Source organism: Panulirus ornatus, chromosome 3 (genome assembly GCF_036320965.1).
Source record: "Panulirus ornatus isolate Po-2019 chromosome 3, ASM3632096v1, whole genome shotgun sequence".
NCBI classification, from domain to species: domain Eukaryota; kingdom Metazoa; phylum Arthropoda; class Malacostraca; order Decapoda; family Palinuridae; genus Panulirus; species Panulirus ornatus.
In genome coordinates this window covers 32,182,998-32,202,417 of record NC_092226.1, presented here as the reverse complement: position 1 = coordinate 32,202,417, position 19,420 = coordinate 32,182,998, and the positions used below count along the sequence as shown (strand labels likewise).

The 19,420-nt window shown below is 49.9% G+C and overlaps 1 protein-coding gene across 1 annotated transcript in view; it reads right to left on the bottom strand.

The window, feature by feature from the left end:
• LOC139761943 (NPC intracellular cholesterol transporter 1-like) overlaps positions 1-19,420 on the bottom strand; it is a 58,520-nt gene that overhangs the window by 7,338 nt on the left and 31,762 nt on the right. Inside the window, exons 11-19 of the mRNA XM_071686647.1 lie at positions 12,092-12,273; positions 11,413-11,619; positions 8,052-8,259; positions 7,181-7,297; positions 3,877-4,057; positions 2,527-2,654; positions 1,889-2,005; positions 1,465-1,602; positions 393-556 (exon numbers count right to left, since the gene is read on the bottom strand). Coding sequence (XP_071542748.1) covers positions 393-556; positions 1,465-1,602; positions 1,889-2,005; positions 2,527-2,654; positions 3,877-4,057; positions 7,181-7,297; positions 8,052-8,259; positions 11,413-11,619; positions 12,092-12,273 — 1,442 coding nt within the window. The remainder of the gene's footprint in view (positions 1-392; positions 557-1,464; positions 1,603-1,888; positions 2,006-2,526; positions 2,655-3,876; positions 4,058-7,180; positions 7,298-8,051; positions 8,260-11,412; positions 11,620-12,091; positions 12,274-19,420) is intronic.

The following is a 19,420-nucleotide window of genomic DNA, read 5'->3' as shown; positions in this document are numbered from 1 at the left end:
TAAGAGGGCAGGGCTTGTGATGTGGAGGACAGGAGAATGTTTGGTGGCGGGTTGTACCACCAGGGAGGATGGAAGGAGAGGTTGGTGCTGGAACCAGAGGTTGTACCTCAGGGGAGGCTGGAAGGAGAGGTTGGTGCTGGAATCAGAGGTTGTACCACTGAGGAGGCTGGAAGGAGAGGCTGGTGCCGAGGATAAAGGCTGTTTTAAAGAGAAGGATGGATACACCAGCCTTGTATTATCAACACATGACCAGACTCCAGTTAGTGACCTGTGAACAGCATTTACATAACTACGGTCATATGATCGTGGTAACGTAACTAATGACTTATCTCGTGCCTTAACAACAACGTTACAGTTAACATTTAACCAACAAGATCAGACTGTGGACATACTCCTCTGGCTTGAGTGATGACATGAAGATCTGCTGCATTATGGAATCGTCGTAACAGCCGGACACCTGACACACCAGGTTCTGCTCGTGGTAGTCGCTGAAGTTGTATCCTTCCGTCATCACGAAGTACACGGGAGGACCCACCGACAGGTAATCGTTCAGGTACTGCCCAGAGAAGGGGACAGAGGTGGTATAGTTAGCGAAGGAATCGGCGGTATGCCCCGCAAAAGTACTCGTTTAGGCACTGCCCAGGGAGGGAGAAAGCTAAGTACGTAATGATGTACTATTGTACAGGTACACCAGTATGAAAAGGCCAGAGACAGTTGTACGAGAGCTGAAGTGGGTGGAATGAAGGGAGACTTGGCTTCACTAACCTACCCAAGAGCAGCTTCGAAAATATCACGTCCTCTTCTGATCTCTCCCATCACCTCACTTCACTGCTCAACACTTCAGATACTCGCCATGTTTCACTCAATGCTTTCACCATTGCATCACACGCCCCCTCTCATGTCCACCACTCCCAACCTTCATCCCTAGCACTTCTCACCCCTCTCCACCACTCCCTACTCTCACTTCCATTACATCACCCACACCTCTATTCTCACTCCTCACCCTACCCCTTCGTCGCTCTTCACCTTCATCCTTCCTCATTTCCAACTCTCGTTCTCCATCATTCGTCAGACTCACTCTCCACCACTCCGGATCCTTACCATAACTTTCCAACCGTAATTTCTATCAATACACCAAACCAACCTCACTTTCCATCAATTCCCACCCTAACTCTCATAACCCACTACTTCCCACCTCACGTTCACCTCCCACTATTCTCCACTCTACCTTCACTTTTCACTACTCCCCCCCCCACCCTCATTGTTCACCAGTCCCCACCTCAAATTCACTCCCAAGCATTTTCCATCCCACATTGCTTTCCTTCATTCCCCATCCCGCCCTTATTCTCCATCCCCACTCTATCTCCCCACCCTTACGTAGTCTCGCTCTTCACCCTCAATCTCTACCACACCCCCAACCCCAGCAGCAACCCTAACGCTTACCCTAAAGAGTACAATCCACACCTTAAAGTACTTGAGAACGAAGGAGTCTTGAGGCATGGAGAGGTCCTGCTCGAGGCCAACGGACAGCCTGGGGGTGACGGCCAGGGAGGCGCAGGACACTCCCAGGAACAAAAGGCACACAAGCACCCGCACAAAGTCCTGCAAGAGGGAAGGCGTCAGTCTACTGGAGGAGAAGGAATCACTTCCACTGCTTGATGACATACCTTCTCTCGGCAAACTCTGATAATTTTTTTGCCTACGGAATGTATCAACCCACAAAATCTACTTTCCTTTCTACGGAATGCACCAACCCCTAAAATCAACACCCTTTCATAATCCCTGCTACAGTGACGACAAATCTCTCTTTACACCTTCCCTTTCGAGGTAAACAAACTGGCAGCGCCACCAGGCCGTATCGGCGACTCGCCAAACTAAGAAAACAAACCTGGAGGAGGAAGGGAGCGTAAATGTACTGGAAGATGTTGTAGCACACGGAAGAGTCCTTCCTGCCTTCGGACTTCTTGCTGCCCTTGACGCAACAAAGGATTTCCCAGCGGTTGTTCTGTTGGCGAGGGAACGGTACAGGTAGGGAAAAGGTTTACTACGATATGAAACTTAAGATCACACAATTCAAATCTCTGAGTTCACTTATCGGCAAGGTTGAAAAATAGGGATGTATTCAGATACATTATCAGAGTCTACTGATCAAACTGGAAGATGCCGAAGCTGGGAAAAATAAAAACAAAGCCATGTGTCATGACAATGAAAATGGACGTCGCCTGCCCCTCCCGAACCCATGATATGATCTAAGATGCTCACATACTAAGAGTGAGTCGGTCTGTAACCCCAAAGGTCAACATGGGCCATAAACTGTCAAGCGTATGACATGACAAGACGAACAGTGATTTCTTGTGTGTGGTAGAGCTCCCGTCCACAAACGTCGGGGTCAGACCGCCCCGTCCTGACAGTAAGTATAACACCGGAACTAAATGGTCTGTCTCCCTCCATGTTCCCTAAAGTCGTCGTCTTTTGAACAGACGTCAGTCAGTAGAACCAGACGTTGGGTGTGTGGCATGACCTCACCTCGACCCTCCGTGCGTCGAGTGACATGAGAGCGACGAAGCAAGTCATCTGGAGGAAGAAATCGATGACCAGCGCAAGGGCGGCGTACAGGGCGAAGGCGTTCACGGCCGGCATGTCCGACAGGGCGCCTGTGGTAATGAGAAAGTCATGAACCTGGTCAGGCGCTGTAAAACGCGTACTGCTGCTCATGACACACGGATCATAGTCGCTCAACAAGCGCATCCAGAACAGAATAAGAACAAATTAGTAGACTACACGTTCGTGACGCCTTCAGTCACTGACTGTAACATTGAGCTAATAACCTAAAGCGGTTCTTCTAAAGGTAATATTCCAAGAAGAGGTGTACTCTAAATTGCAACTCCTGGATGCACGGGTTGTCTTTACGAATCATCACATTAATATGTTTCAGTTTCAGCTGTATGAGGAAAAAGGTTTCATTGTTATGATTATCTGTATCATAGCAGACAAGGTCTCAGTACATACAGGATAAGCCAAGGATATGACAAAATTGACAGAGCTTTACATCTCTTTTTTGAGTTAGTGTCATGGGTCTCCCACCATTTATCTTCTCAAACCTGTTAAAAGACTTAGTGCAAGACCAATCTTGAGATGCTTCTACCAAGCCACTCCTAGACGTCTCAGACACGCTCCATCCATGCCACTAGTAGCGTGTCTCTGAGAATGTCCCAGGCCCAGGCCACCAACCCGATCGTTTCTAAGGTTATCCACCCGACCTGCCTGTGAGAGCCACCTCTTCCACGACGTCTTTCTCAACCTGTCTTTGAAATGTGCTCCTTTACAAGTACCCTGCCCTACCTATTCTTAACAGCAGCCACTCTTAATATGCCCTTCCCGGCCAACTGTTGAAAAATTCCCCTCTTGACCTGCTTATGAGAACCGTCCATCCTATGCTGCACCTTCCTTTCTGCTACCGAGAAGAATCCTTTCCTGACCTACTTCTGAGCGCCGATCCTTCCAAACTTCCCCTCGCGACTTGCCCATAGCACTAACCCATCCTAAAACGCACACCGCGACCAGACCCAAAGAGCTGTCCTTCCCAAGCTGCCTTGTCTTAACTATTCTTCGAGAGCCACTTCTTTAAAGCTGTCCCTCTGAACCATCTCCTCACCTGAGGATGTTGCCACCTACCGATCTGCTACAGAGAGTCTCTCTTCTAGGCCTCCCTTTCCCTAAAATCTATCCAAATTTCTGAAATGACCCATTTGACCTGACAACCGCCCTTGGAGGCCATCCTTCTAGCTATCCTTCTCAAACCTTCTGAAAGCCTATACCCATCATCTCCCTATACCCATCAGCCCTTCTCAAGCCTTCAGGAGTACCATTACCCACCGAGGAAGAAGCAGAGGGCCTCAGCCGTAGTGGAGAGCAGCATGGAGGGGGCTACCTTGCCCACTACCCGGCCCACGTGAGACTCGACGCTCTCGTCCACCTTTCTGGGCTCTCGCTGCCAAGTCTGGACCAGGATGAAGATGTTGTCCACGCCCACCGCTAACACCAAGAACGGGATCACCTGTATGGAATAACCTGCCTTTGGAGACATCACACTCGTAGTCTAAACTGCATGACCATATCATCTTTCCTTACAGAGCAAGTAGTCCTTCAAAAATTACAGGCAAAAGTAATATTATGTACAAAACTGTGCATTTATCCGGAAAATACCTATCATTATTTACTCGATCAACCACACCACATACTGTCCTCAAGCATTTCATTTCCAACATAATCACCCCCCCCCCCCCCCGTATAATCTCATCTATGACCATTACAAGCCTCAGATACATAAAACAAAGTTGGCACTACTATACCCAAATACATCCATCCTCGCTTTCCGAGATGGTGATCTCTGCACACGTTTCCGCTCACCCGCCTTATGACTCACCTCCGCTTCCAAGGTTCCATTCGCTGCCACGTCAACTCCCAGCTATCTCAAACACCTCACTTCCTCCAGCCTTTCTCAATACGAACTCACACCCCAATTAACCTGTCTCTCTGCATTGCTAAAACTGATAACCTTGTCTTTATTCACTTTTACTCTCAGCTTTCTGCTTTCACCAACTTCTACAGCTTCTCACCCGAATTCGCTACCACTGCTGTGTCGTCAGTTGCTTTTGCCACCAGTGCTGTGTCATCAGCATACAACCGACGCACTTCTAGGGCCACCTAACCCCGGACAGAAAGCATACCTGCCCCTCTCTCCAAAACCCGTGCATTAAACTCTCACCATCCCATCCATTCACAAAGAAATGAGACAGATATGGTGTTATATGACACCCCTGCGGCAGAGCTACCTCAACCTGGAACCACTCATCCTACAACTCGCACATCTTGATGAAAATACCTCAGTGCTTCTTATAGCTTTCTTTCCACAAAATATATTCCTACAACCCTCTACAAAGCAGATCTATCATACCTACTATATACTTTCTCCAGACTCGTAAATGCCACACACAATTTCCCTTTGTATCTCCGAGTATTTCTCACACATTCTTCAAAGCAAACACCTGATCCACACATCCTCCACAACTCCTGGAACCAAAGTCTGGTGCTCTGCGCGTGACACCAACCTTCCAATCACCACACTCTCATGCAACTTACCAGGTACACTGAAAAAAAAAGTTGTACCCCTTTACTTGGAACATTCATCATTATACAGTGGCATGCATTCCACCAATCACCAAACAATTCACCAAACAATACGTACATTCAAAATCCAAGTAAGGAAATCAACAACAAAGTCACCCCACTTTCTTAAGCAATTCATTTGCTATACCATCCACTCCAGCCGCCTTGCCACATATTATCTTTCATCTTCCCTCCTCATCAAACCTCTTGCTATGACTCTCTGACTTCGCATTTCTCCCCGACCTGAACACATTCAGTAGTCCTTTAACGTACTCACTTCACTTTGTCACTGAGTGTTATCACTTCCCCATTTGCCTCCTTCAACGGTGTTTCCATTTGTTTTCTTGTTTTTCGCACACTGTTAACCTCCTTCCAAAACATCTTATTCTCCCTGAAGTCTGCTGATGCTCGCTCACACTCCAACTCTCAATTATCCCTCTTCTTCAGCCCCTGCACCTTCCTCTTTACTTCCTGCAGCTTTCTCTTGTACATCTCCCAATTACTCGCACTCCTTCCTTCCAAGTACCGTCCATATACTTTTCTCTTTAACTAGCAGCAACTTTACTTCATCATCCCACCACTCACTACCCTGTTTCACCTGCCTTCCTCCCACCTCCTGATGCCACACGCTTCTTTTGCACAAACCATCACTGCTTCCCTAAATACCTACCATTCCTTCCCCACTCCCTTACCTGTTTGCACTCACCCCTTGCTGTTCTTCACTCAATTCCCCCTGGTAATTCTTCTCATGCATCTCTTTTCTGAGCTCACTTACTTTCAGCACCGTCTTCTCACTCATATCATTTCCTATTTCCCCAAAACCACAAATTTTCATCGTCGCCCCCACCAAATAATGATCGGACATCCCTCCAGTTTCCCTTCTCAGCACATCCACAACCAAGAGTCTCTCTTTTGCACGCCTAGCAATTAGTATGTACTCCAATAATCCCCGTTGACCATCTTCCCTATCCTACCACGTATACTTGTGCACGTCCCACTTTTTAAACCAGGTATTTCTAATCATCAGCCCTTTTTCAGCACAGAACTTCTTAAGCTGTTTATCATTTCCCCATTACCCCTATGCTCCCCAATTATGCCTCAACTGCCACACGACTCGCTTTTGCATTTAAATCACCCGTCACTATCACACTGTCTCTTGCATCAAAATGTCTGACACAACTGATCCTAAAACACTTGTCCCTCTTCATCATCCTTTTCATGACAAGGTTTATAAGCATTAATAGTTTCCCATCTCTTGTATTCCCATTACATTATCACCCATATCAAGTCTGGAGCTCACATCCTTGCACTCTCACACATTCCCACAACTGCTTCAGCAGTAGTGCTACATGTTCCTTTTTTCTCACTCTCACACTATCCCCTGACTTTACCCTTAATACATTTCCAAGCTATTCTTCCCTCTTACCCTTGTGTTTTGTTTCATATAGATCTAGAGCATCCAGGTTCCTTTCCTCAAATATACCACTTATCTCTCCGTTCTGCTCATTTTGATGACATCCACACACATTCAGACATCCCAGCCTGTACCTTTGAGGAGGATGAGCACTTCCTGCTTAACTTCTCCTGTTCCATCTTTTAATAACTGAATTATAAGGATTCTAACCCCTCGCTCCCGCCCCTCTTAGTCGTCTTTTACGACACAGGGAATACGTGGGTAGAATTCTTTCTACCCTACCCCTGGGGAGAGGGGAGAGAGGAGTGTGTGTGTGTGTGTGTGTGTGTGTGTGTGTGTGTGTGTGTGTGTGTGTGTGTGAGATTACAAATATTTAATGTACGTGGGGCCCCATTCCTTTAACATGCTCAAATATCATACAATTTCTTTTAACGTTAGTACGCTGTCCCCAGTCACTATTTTCTCGTTCAATTTAAGCCGGTGTTGTGCGTTAATTTGTGTGTGTGTGTGTGTTGTGTCGATAAAGCAATCTCCTCTGCGGGGCGCGTGATGCCATGGATAAGATAAGACAACAGGCAGGACGCTGTGGGGACTGACCTCAATGACCAGCAGAGTAGCGGCGACCCCGACGTAACCGTAGAAGCCGAGGGAGGAGAATACAGCCAGCATCACGAGGCTCACCCCGCCCAGTGCCAGCGTCATCTTGCTCTCGATCTGCAAGAAAACTAATATGGTTTACACAAGAGAATTTTAAGGTGGCAATTCACTACAGGTAATCACAATTATCTGCAGCTTTGACAGTCCTGATCTAAGCAGCTATCTGATGTTAACTCACGAATGATTCACAAACAAGAGCAATTGAGAGGGACACTACATCAATACGTTGGAAAATAAACAAAACCAATACCTCCACGCTAAATTCAATGTTCCCTACCTCTTACCTACTGTAGACAACCTCTAAAGCATCCAGGGGTTTGTTGCTGTTTTCAGTCCTTTGTCAAGACTGCTGAAGAGTCCGTCCCTTCAAGGGCCATGAGCCAAAAGCCTTCAGCGGCGTTAGTCGTTTTGGTGGCCCAAGAGTCGTCGGTAGTTTTCTGAGGTTCCCCTCCAGAGTATGAGAATCCCTTCAAGAAATCTGAGTCTAGATATAAGATACGGCGACTCTTCGGAGAGCTGAGCAACTGGTTTACAGAGGTCGCTGTGTGTCAGCAGAGTCGTGTTTCGCGAGTTCCCCCCGTCACCTCTCTTGCCTTCTTTCGAAGTCGAGGCCAGTTCGTATCCTCCTCCAACACACGTGTTTTTCGATCAGTAGTAGTGATGAATTCTGTCGTGCTATACCAATGAGCGATAGTATTCTACTCGACTCGTCTGTCCGTCCTTATGGATACGTGACACACAAAGTGCGGATTCTGCGTTACACAACGACACACGGACACTGATACATGATACATAGATACTCCCCACTTACCAGCAGCCTCCGACATTCATGAGAGATATTGCCGAGGGCGATGGTGATGTAGGCGAACATGATGACGTAGCTGATGAGGATAGTGAGCACATCGTTGGAACTCTCCCTCACCAACTCGTCTTCAATCCCGCGCTCAGCATTGTATGCGATGTCCATGTGCATCATGATCTCCTCATCATGAGTCACGTTCTTCATGAACTCTAAGAACCTGTTGAGGCGAGAAATTACATGAGGAGCTTATTCTTCTTCAGCTGTATGAAAGAACTTCTTACGGTCAAATCATAAGGAAGACCACTGAGTGAGAAAGAAAATGGAGTCTTTCTTTTACGATGCAAGAATGATGTACTGTATTGGGCAGGAAATGATGAGTGCTAAGTGAGGGTGAAGAAAACGAAGAACTAGCAATCGAAAAAAAAAAAAAGAATCTTCTAAAATTGGCAACCATAAAGGACTGAAGCCAGTTTCAAGTGTCTTGCTAGTGCCTCATTGGAAAGGATTCAATTCCCTTGTCTTTTCTAGCAGGATTGTGTTACATGCCATGTAGGTATATTGCGCGACAGGTACTTAGAAAGACGATCTTTGTTAAAGTCGTCAGTATGCTGATGTCAGAGATGGTTTGTGTAGATCTGAGTGGGACGTTTGGTCAGAGACGTGTGGTGAGCGAGACGTGTTTGTTGGAGAGGTGTGTATCCGGATTAGTTCGTGAGGACAGTGTTGCGTTTTACAGTCACTACAGCTAGTTTCCTGTTGGCCTCTCCCAGTGCTAACATTATCTTCTTTTTAAGTGTATTCTGTCGGTGCACAAGAGTCGTCAGCGATCTTGGCTGCTCCGCAAACCTCTCAATTTTGTCTTCACACATTTCCTGCCGATTCTTCTTTTCGAGTTCCTACGTTTACCCCTCATTCACCCAGCTGGTGTTCCCTCTCTTCTCCCAGGAAGCACTATCCCTCTCCCTCCAGTCTCCTACTCGCACAGTGTCTCCCTCTGGTCTCCTGCTCTCACAGTCTCTCCCTCTGCTCTCATACTCTCACAGTCTCCCAAACTTCGCGTTAAAAGGAATCCCTCCAGCTAATCTTCCGAGCTTCTCCTCTTACTCCCAATGCTCTCGTTGCTTGCCTCTCTTGGCTTGCTCTTTCCTCGTCATCGGCATTTTTCACTCTGACTTTTCTCTCACATTTCTTTCGCCTCCAGTTTTTCCACCAAAGAATCATAACCAGTTTGTTCCAGCGTACTGCTCAGCAATAGGTACGACTTCTTCAGAAAATCGATCAGCCACAGTAACAGATTAATCAACCTTTGTATGCAAGGAGGGAAGATCGGTCTGTCAACTTGTGGTAGCAGTTTTACATGCAGTCTGACATAATGGCCTACACCTGAAGGAAATGGGGTACCGTGCGATTCAACAGGCTCCCCAGCGAGTCTTCACGTGCGTGTTAGTCAAATAACGTGGCCACCTCCGTATAGAAATTTTGCATCGAGTTTTTTTTGATGAATCGGTGTGCGTCATGTTAGTGCTCACAGTATAACGAACAGATCTGAGAAGGTAAAAAAACAGTTGCACTGGAGGATACTTATGCGAGATTCTCCAGACCTTGGTTTGTACCAAAAACAATAATTGTCTTGTCGAATACAGTTCCAAGGTAAACTCTATTTGGAATAATTATAAAGAAAATATAGTAGGCGGTGCTGTCTTCCTTCCCTAATCTAACTGTAATCCTGTGCGATAGTGGACAAAAAAATAATAATCACAGTGCGACTAAAAGCAGTCAAATACACAACAGTAACCTATCAAATATTTTCCACATCGTCTAATACACTCCCTGGTAAGAAATGCTGTTCTATACTTCCTCACAGCCCACAGCACAGCGAAGTGGCGCCAAGAACAGATGAAGAATGGCTCCACTTTCTTATACCCATTCTCCAGCTACCACGTATAAATGCACCGAAACCACAGCCCTCTTTCCACAACAAAACCCACCCATAAAAACCCTCTGTAGCTTCCCTCACCCACTGGCTGAGCCCATCGACAGCATCCCTTCCTTTGCACACCACACACCTCCGCTCCAACCCATTTTGCCCTATGCTCGCCACACACACCTCCAGAAGACGATTCCTGCCCTGAGAAACAAATGCTTCGAGAGCCAACCTGACGACTTGAAGTTATCTCTAGAAAAGAAGAGTTTAAGAAAGGATTTAACACAGGTATCGATAATCATTACAGACTTTCACATTCTCGATTAAGGAACTGCTTAAAGTGAGATTTATTTCTGATTTTACCCATATTAATGTACAGAAACACGTGGGCAAATGTTTTACTTAAAATGAGGCAAAAATATACCTTTTCTTCAGCATAATTCTAAACTTATGGAATTATTAAAAAATCAAAGGAGTCGAAAACAGCAACGTAAATACTTTTAAGAATCAGTACTACAAATAATTTGCTTTAATACCATGACTGACATTATTTGCGTCTCCTTATCTTGGTGTACAAATTATTTTGTCTTCATACTTAATCGCCGTTTCCCGCGTGAACGAGGCAGCGTCAGGAACAGATGGAAAAAGGCCACATCCGCTCACATCCATTCTCCAGCTGTCATGTGTAATGCACAGAAACCACGGCTCCCTATCCACGTCCCACAGACCTTTTCATAGCTTACCCCGGACGCCCTGGCTCAGTCCACTGACAGCAAGCTGACCCCAGTGTACTACATCGTTCCAATTCAATCCATCACTAGTACGCCTTTCAGATATTTTCTAAATGACCTGCCTGCTTTTTTTACTCTTACCTCAATAATCTTTTAGTTTCTGATCTTCCACTATCAGAAAAGGCTTCCAAGGGATCCACCGGTCTGCTGCTGTTTGAAATCCTTTATACCTTTTCCTACAAAATTCCTTTATCAATGTATTCTGTGCTACATGGTAGCGGAGTTTGCTGTTACCCTGCAGGCTGATATGCCGAAGGGAGTGTTAAGTGGGGAAAAGCCTTCTGCTTTACCATCCCGTCTCCATCTATACAAATTAGGACTTTACGATGCTACCACTGTTCTCTAGCAGACAAATGTTTTATATACCATCAGGTTTTCCACTGTGTACATTTCCCAAGCACTTCCCATTCATCAAGACACTTTGAAAAACAAAACAAAAAAATAAATGCTCACGAAACTTCAAACATTCCAAGTATTCTAGTCTATTTTTTCTTGGAAAAAAAAAATATGTATTTGGGAAAGATTCTATGCCCCATCACTGTGTGCCATTATTTCGCCTTCAGGTTAATCTTAATACACATCTCATGGGATTTCTTCGCCACAAAACATTTGACATTATGGATTTTCCAGGTTTGCCACAACATGAAAGACTCACTTTTTCTCCCAGGCGAGAGCGGGGCCCAGCTGTTCCTTATCATGATGGTTGGTGATAATGATCGTGATAATGAGGGCTGTTGACTCGGTGTAGTGGGGACTATCAGAGATTACGTCGCCCTCCTTCAGGTAGCCTCCCAGAGCCGTATACGGGAACACAACACCACCGTAGGTGCCCAGGCAGTATGGGGCCACGCTGGTTGGGTTACTGCAGGATGAGAGAAATTTGAAGAAAGAATAAAAATTAGTTTGATTCAAGCGATACCTTCCACGACTGTGGAGGGAGTAGTTGCTTACTAGTCATAATACAAAGGTGTCAAGGTTGCTATACGATTTATAACACATGGCTGAGCAAGAGATGACAAATATGAGTGACGTTAAAGCTAAAATGAACCAGTCCCATATCCAGTGCACAGCTGAGGGTGTTGCTGTCTGCTACCCCCTGATGCTGCCGAACCTGCAAGTCTCTCATGAAAAAGTAAATTGGCTTTAAAAACGACGTACGACGGTACGACTCTTAGGTATAAACTTGTGTGCCTTTCCTCCTTGTGTGTCAGGTTAAAGGTCAGGTCACGATACCCTTAGATCGTGCCCTTAGGTCGCACCCTTGGCCTCGCGGGTCGTATACAAAAAAAGACGTCAGGAAAAATTTGACAGAGGAGGCCGCCGCCTCGACCCACCTGACACAGTCGATGAAGTGCTCTGGAAAGTCTCCTTTGGCGATGGACTCCTCCAGGAGGTCGGGGTCGTTCTGCCAGTAGTTCAGGATGCTCTGGATGAGGCAGTGATCTTCTTGCGGTGCCAAGGGCTTCACACAAACGTCTGTCAGGTTCACTTTCTCGCCGTTGTAGTCTCCCTGAAGCTGAGTGGAGAGAAACAGTGACATCCACCAACAAAACGAAGACACGGGCAGACGTTTAGCAGTGTGAGGTTACCCTTGGTGCCCTCCAAGCGGGAGGGGGGCAAAGATTACTTCGAAATGTCATTAATTTTGTCTTTCTCAAATATGAAACCAGCACTACGTCCAAATTTTCTCATTCAAACATGCCAAAGTAATCTGTAGCTCCATCCTGCTAAACCAAATAACATTACATTTATGTATGTCAGTTAACAGGGATCATACCACTCTCTCCAGCACATCAGCCTGCAGGAATCCTCACACCTACCACTCCCTCCAGCACATCAGCCGGCAAGAATCTTGCCACCTACCACTCCCACCAGCACATCAACCAACAAGAATCCTCCCACCTACCACTCCCTCCAGCACATCAGCCAACAAGAATCCTCTCACCTATCACTCCCTCCAGCACTTCAACGGGGAGGAATCCTCTCCCCACCACTCCCTCCAGCACATCAACGGGCAGGAATCCTCCCACCTACCACTCCCTCCAGCACATCAACGGGCAGGAATCCTCCCACCTACCACTCCCTCCACTACATCAGCCTGCAGGAGTCCTCCAATCTACAAATCCCTCCAGCACATTAGAGAGCAGGAATCCTCCCACCTACCACTCCCTCCAACCCATCAGCGGACAGGAATCCTCGAACTTCCACTCCCTCCAGCACATAAGCGTGAAGGAATCCACCATCTACCAACGCCTCCAGCACATCAGCCGGTAGGAATTCTCTCACCTATACCACTCCCTCTATCACATCAGCCAGCAGGAATCCTCCAACCTACCACTGCCTCCAGCGCATCAGCCAACAGGAATCCTCCCACCTACCACTCCCTCCAGCACTATAGCGGGCAGGAATCCTACCAGCTACCACTCCCTCCAGTACATCAGCGAGGAGGAATCCCCCACCAACCACTCCCTACAGCACATCAGCCGGCAGATATACTCCCACCTACCACTCCCTCCTGCACATCAACGGACTGGAATCCTCCCACCTATCACTCCCATCAGCACATCAGCCTGCAGGAATCCTCCCACCTACCACTCCCTCCAGCACATCAGCCGGCAGGAATCCTCCCACTTACCACTCCCTCCAGCACATCAGAGGACAGGAATCCTCCCACCTACCCCTCCCTCCACCACATCAGCAGGAAGGAGTCCCCAACCTGCCAATCCCTCCAGCACATCAGCGGACAGGAATCTCCCACATATCACTCCCTCTAGCACGTCAGCAGTCAGGAATCCTCCCACCTACCACTCCCTCCAGCACATCAGCCTGCAGGAATCCTTCTACCTACCACTCCCTCCACCACATCAACGGGCAGGAATCCTCCCACCAATCACTCCCTCCAGCATATCAACCTGCAGGAATCCTCCCATCTACCACTCCCTCCAGCACATCAGCCGTCAGGAATCCTCCCACCTACCATTTCTTCCAGCACATCAGCGGGGAGGAGTGCCCCACCTACCAATCCCTCCAGCACATCAGCCGACAAGAATCCTCCCACCTACCACTCCCTCCAGCACATCAGCCAGCAGGAATCCTACCACCTACCACTGCCTCCTGCACATCAACGGACAGGAATCCTACCAGCTACCACTGCCTCCTGCACATCAACGGACAGGAATCCTACCAGCTACCACTCCTTCCAGCACATCAGCGAACAGGAATCCCTAACCTACCACTTCCTCCAGCACATCAGCCCGCAGGAATCTTCCCACCTACCACTGCCTCCACCACATCAGCCAGCAGGAATACTCCCACCTACCACTCCCTACAGCAAATCAGCGGGGAGGCATCCTCAATCTACCAATCCCGTCAGCACATCAGCGGACAGGAATCCCCCACCTAACACTCCCTCAAGCACATCAGCCAGCAGAAACACTCCCACCTACCACTCCCTTCAGCATATCAGCCGGCAGGAATCCTCCCACCTACCACTCCCTCCAGCACATCAGCCAACAGGAATCCTCCCACCTACCACTCCCTCCAAGCACATCAGCCAACAGGAATCCTCCCACCTACCACTCCCTCCAGTACATCAGCCAGCAGGAATCCTACCAGCTACCACTCCCTCCAGTACATCAGCGAGGAGGAATCCCCCATCAACCACTCCCGACAGCACATCAGCCGGCAGGTATCCTCCCACCTACCACTCCCTCCTGCACATCAACGGACAGGAATCCTCCCACCAATCACTCCCATCAGCACATCAGCCTGCAGGAATCCTCCCACCTACCACTCCTTCCAGCACATCAGCCGGCAGGAATCCTCCCACTTACCACTCCCTCCAGCACATCAGACAGGAATCATCCCACCTACCAATCCCTCCACCACATCAGCAGGGAGGAGTCCCCAACCTGCCAATCCCTCCAGCACATCAGCGGACAGGAATCTCCCACATATCACTCCCTCTAGCACGTCAGCAGTCAGGAATCCTCCCACCTACCACTCCCTCCAGCACATCAGCCTGCAGGAATCCTTCTACCTACCACTCCCTCCACCACATCAACGGGCAGGAATACTCCCACCAATCACTCCCTCCAGCACATCAACCTGCAGGAATACTACCATTTACCACTCCCTCCAGCACATCAGATGTCAGGAATCCTCCCACCTACCATTTCTTCCAGCACATCAGCGGGGAGGAGTCCCCTACCTACCAATCCCTCCAGCACATCAGCCGACAGGAATCCTCCCACCTACCACTCCCTCCAGCACATCAGACAGCAGGAATCCTACCACCTACCACTGCATCCTGCTCATCAACGGACAGGAATCCTCCCACTTACCACTGCCTCCTGCACATCAACGGACAGGAATCCTCCCACCTACTACCCTCCAGCACTTCAGCCAGCAGGAATCCTCCCACCTACCACTCCTTCCAGCACATCAGCCAGCAGGAATCCTACCAACTACCACTGCCTCCTGCACATCAACGGACAGGAATCCTACCAGCTAACACTCCCTCCACCACATCAGCGGGCAGGAATCCTCCCACCAATCACTCCCTCCAGCACATCAACCAGCAGGAATACTCCCATCTACCACTCCCTCCAGCACATCAGCCGTCAGGAATCCTCCCACCTACCATTTCTTCCAGCACATCAGCGGGGAGGAGTCCCCCACCTGCCAATGCCTCCAGCACATCAGCCGACAGGAATCCTCCCACCTACCACTCCCTCCAGCACATCAGCCAGCAGGAACCTACCACCTACCACTGCATCCTGCACATCAACAGACAGGAATCCTCCCACCTACCACTCCCTCCAGCACTTCAGCCGGCAGGAATCCTCCCACCTACTATTCCTTCCAGTAAATCAGCCAGCAGGAATCCTACCACTGCCTCCTGCACATCAACGGACAGGAATCCTACCAGCTACCACTCCTTCCAGCACACCAGCGAGCAGGAATCCCCCACCTACCACTTCCTCCAGCACATCAGATAGCAGGAATACTCCCACCTACCACTCCCTCCAGTAAATCAGTGGGGAGGCATCCCCAACCTACCAATCCCGTCAGCACATCAGCCAACAGGAATCCCCCACCTACCACTCCCTCCACCACATCAGCCGGCAGGAATCCTCCCACCTACCACTCACTCCACCAAATCAACGGACAGGAATCCTCCCACCTACCACTCCCTCCAGCACATCGGCAATCAGGAATAATCCCACCTACCACTCCCTCCAGTAAATCAGCGGGGAGGCATCCCCAACCTAACAATCGCGTCAGCACATCAGCGGACAGGAATCCCCCACCTAACGCTCCCTCCAGCACATCAGCCGGCAGGAATCCTCCCACCTACCACTCCCTCCAGCACATCAGCCAACAGGAATCCTCCCACCTACCACTCCCTCCAGCACATCAGCAGTCAGGAATCCTCCCACCTACCACTCCCTCCAGCACTACAGCGGTCAGGAATCCTACCAGCTACCACTCCATCCAGTACATCAGCGAGGAGGAATCCCCCACCAACCACTCCCTACAGCACATCAGCCGGCAGGTATCCTCCCACCTACCACTCCCTCCTGCACATCAACGGACAGGAATCCTCCCACCAATCACTCCCATCAGCACATCAACCTGCAGGAATTCTCCCACCTACCACTCCCTCCAGCACATCAGCCGGCAGGAATCCTCCCACTTATCACTCCCTCCAGCACATCAGAGGACAGGAATCCTCCCAACTAACACTCCCTCCACCACATCAGCAGGGAGGAGTCCCCAACCTGCCAATCCCTCCAGCACATCAGCGGACAGGAATCTCCCACATATCACTCCCTCTAGCACGTCAGCAGTCAGGAATCCTCCCACCTACCACTCTCTCTCCAGTACATCAACGGACAAAAAGTCTCTCAACTACCACTCTCCAGCATATTAACCAGCAGGAATCCTTCTACCTACCACTCCCTCCACCACATCAGCGGGCAGGAATCCTCCCACCGATCACTCCCTCCACCACATCAACCAGCAGGAATCCTACCATTTACCACACCCTCCAGCACATCAGCCGTCAGGAATCCTCCCACCCACCATTTCTTCCAGCACATCAGCGGGGAGGAGTCCCCCACCTACCAATCCCTCCAGCACATCAGCCGACAGGAATCCTCCCACCTACCACTCCCTCCAGCACATAAGCCAGTAGGAATCCTACCACCTACCACTGCATCCTGCACATCAACGGACAGGAATCCTCCCACCTACCACTGCCTCCTGCACATCAACGGACAGGAATCCTCCCACCTACAACCCTCCAGCACTTCAGCCAGCAGGAATCCTCCCACCTACCACTCCTTCCAGCACATCAGCCAGCAGGAATCCTTCCACCTACCACTCCCTCCGGCACATCAGCGGACAGGAATCCTTCCACCTACCACTGCCTCCTGCACATCAACGGACAGGAATCCTACCAGCTACCACTGCCTCCTGCACATCAACGGACAGGAATCCTACCACCTAACACTCCTTCCAGCACATCAGCGAGCAGGAATCCCCAACCTACCGCTTCCTCCAGCACATCAGCCGGGAGGAATCTTTTCACCTACCATTGCCTCCACCACATCAGCTAGCAGGAATACTCCCACTTACCACTCCCTCCAGCAAATCAGCGGAGAGGCATCCCCAACCTACCAATCCCGCAGAACATCAGCGGACAGGAATCCCCCACCTAACACTCCCTCAAGCACATGAGCCAGCAGGAATCCTCCCACCTACCACTCCCTCCAGCACATCAGCCAACAGGAATCCTCCCACCTACCACTCCCTCCAGCACATCAGCGGACAGGAATCCTCCCACCTACCACTCCCTCCAGCACTACAGCGGGCTGGAATCCTACCAGCTACCACTCCATCCAGTGCATCAGCGAAGAGAAATCCCCCACCAACCACTCCCTACAGCACATCAGCCTGCAGGAATCCTCCCACCTACCACTCCCTCCAGCACATCAACGGACAGGAATCCTCCCACTTACCACTCCCTCCAGCACATCAGAGGACAGGAATCATCCCACCTACCACTCCATCCACCACATAAGCAGGGAGGAGTCCCCAACCTGCCAATCCCTCTAGCACATCAGCGGACATGAATCTCCCACATATCACTCCCTCTAGCACGTCAGCAGTCAGGAATCCTCCCACATACCACTCTCTCTCCAGCACATCAACGGACAAAAATTCTCTCAACTACCACCCTCCAGCATATTAACCAGCAGGAATCCTTCTACCTACCACTCCCTCCACCACATCAGCGGGCAGGAATCCTCCCACCAATCACTCCCTCCAGCACATCAACCAGCAGGAATCCTCCCATCTACCACTCCCTCCAGCACATCAGCCGTCAGGAATCCTCCCACCTACCATTTCTTCCAGCACATCAGGGGGGAGGAGTCCCCCACCTACCAATCCCTCCAGCACATCAGCCTGACAGGAATCCTCCCACCTACCACTCCCTCCAGCACATCAGCCAGAAGGAATCCTACCACCTACCACTGCATCCAGCACGTCAATGGACAGGAATCCTCCCACCTACCACTGCCTCCTGCACATCAACGGACAGGAATCCTCCCACCCACCACTCTCCAGCACATCAGCCAGCAGGAATCCTTCCACCTACCACTCCCTCCAGCACATCAGCCAGCAGGAATCCTACCAACTACCACTGCCTCCTGCACATCAACGGACAGGAATCCTACCACCTACCACTCCTTCCAGCACATCAGCGAGCAGGAATCCCCAACCTACCGCTTCCTCCAGCACATCAGCCGGGAGGAATCTTCCCACCTACCATTGCCACAACCACGTCAGCTAGCAGGAATACTCCCACCTACCACTGCCTCCAGCAAATCAGCGGGGAGACATCCCCAACCTGCCAATCCCGTCAGCACATCAGCGGACAGGAATCCCCCACCTAACGCTCATTCCAGCACATCAGCAAGCAGGAATACTCCCACCTACCACTCCCTCCAGCAAATCAGCGGGGAGGCATCCCCAACCTAACAATCCCGTCAGCACATCAGCGGACAGGAATCCTCCCACCTACCACTCCCTCCAGCACTACAGCGGGCTGGAATCCTACCAGCTACCACTCCATCCAGTACATCAGCGAAGAGAAATCCCCCACCAACCACTCCCTACAGCACATCAGCCTGCAGGAATCCTCCCACCAGTCACTCCCTCCAGCACATCAGCCGTCAGGAATCCTCCCACCTACCACTCCCTCCAGCACATCAGCGGACAGGAATCCTCCCACCAGTCACTCCCTCCAGCACATCAACCAGCAGGAATCCTCCCATCTACCACTCCCTCCAGCACATCAGCCGTCAGGAATCCTCCCACCTACCATTTCTTCCAGCAGATCAGCGGGAAGGAGTCCCCCACCTACCAATCCCTCCAGCACATCAGCCGACAGGAATCCTCCCACCTACCAATCCCTCCAGCACATCAGCCGACAGGAATCCTCCCACCTACCACTCCCTCCAGCACATCAGCCAGCAGGAATCCTACCACCTACCACGGCAACCTGCACATCAACGGACAGGAATCCTCCCACCTACTACTGCCTCCTGCACATCAACGGACAGGAATCCTCCCACCTACCACTCCCTCCAGCA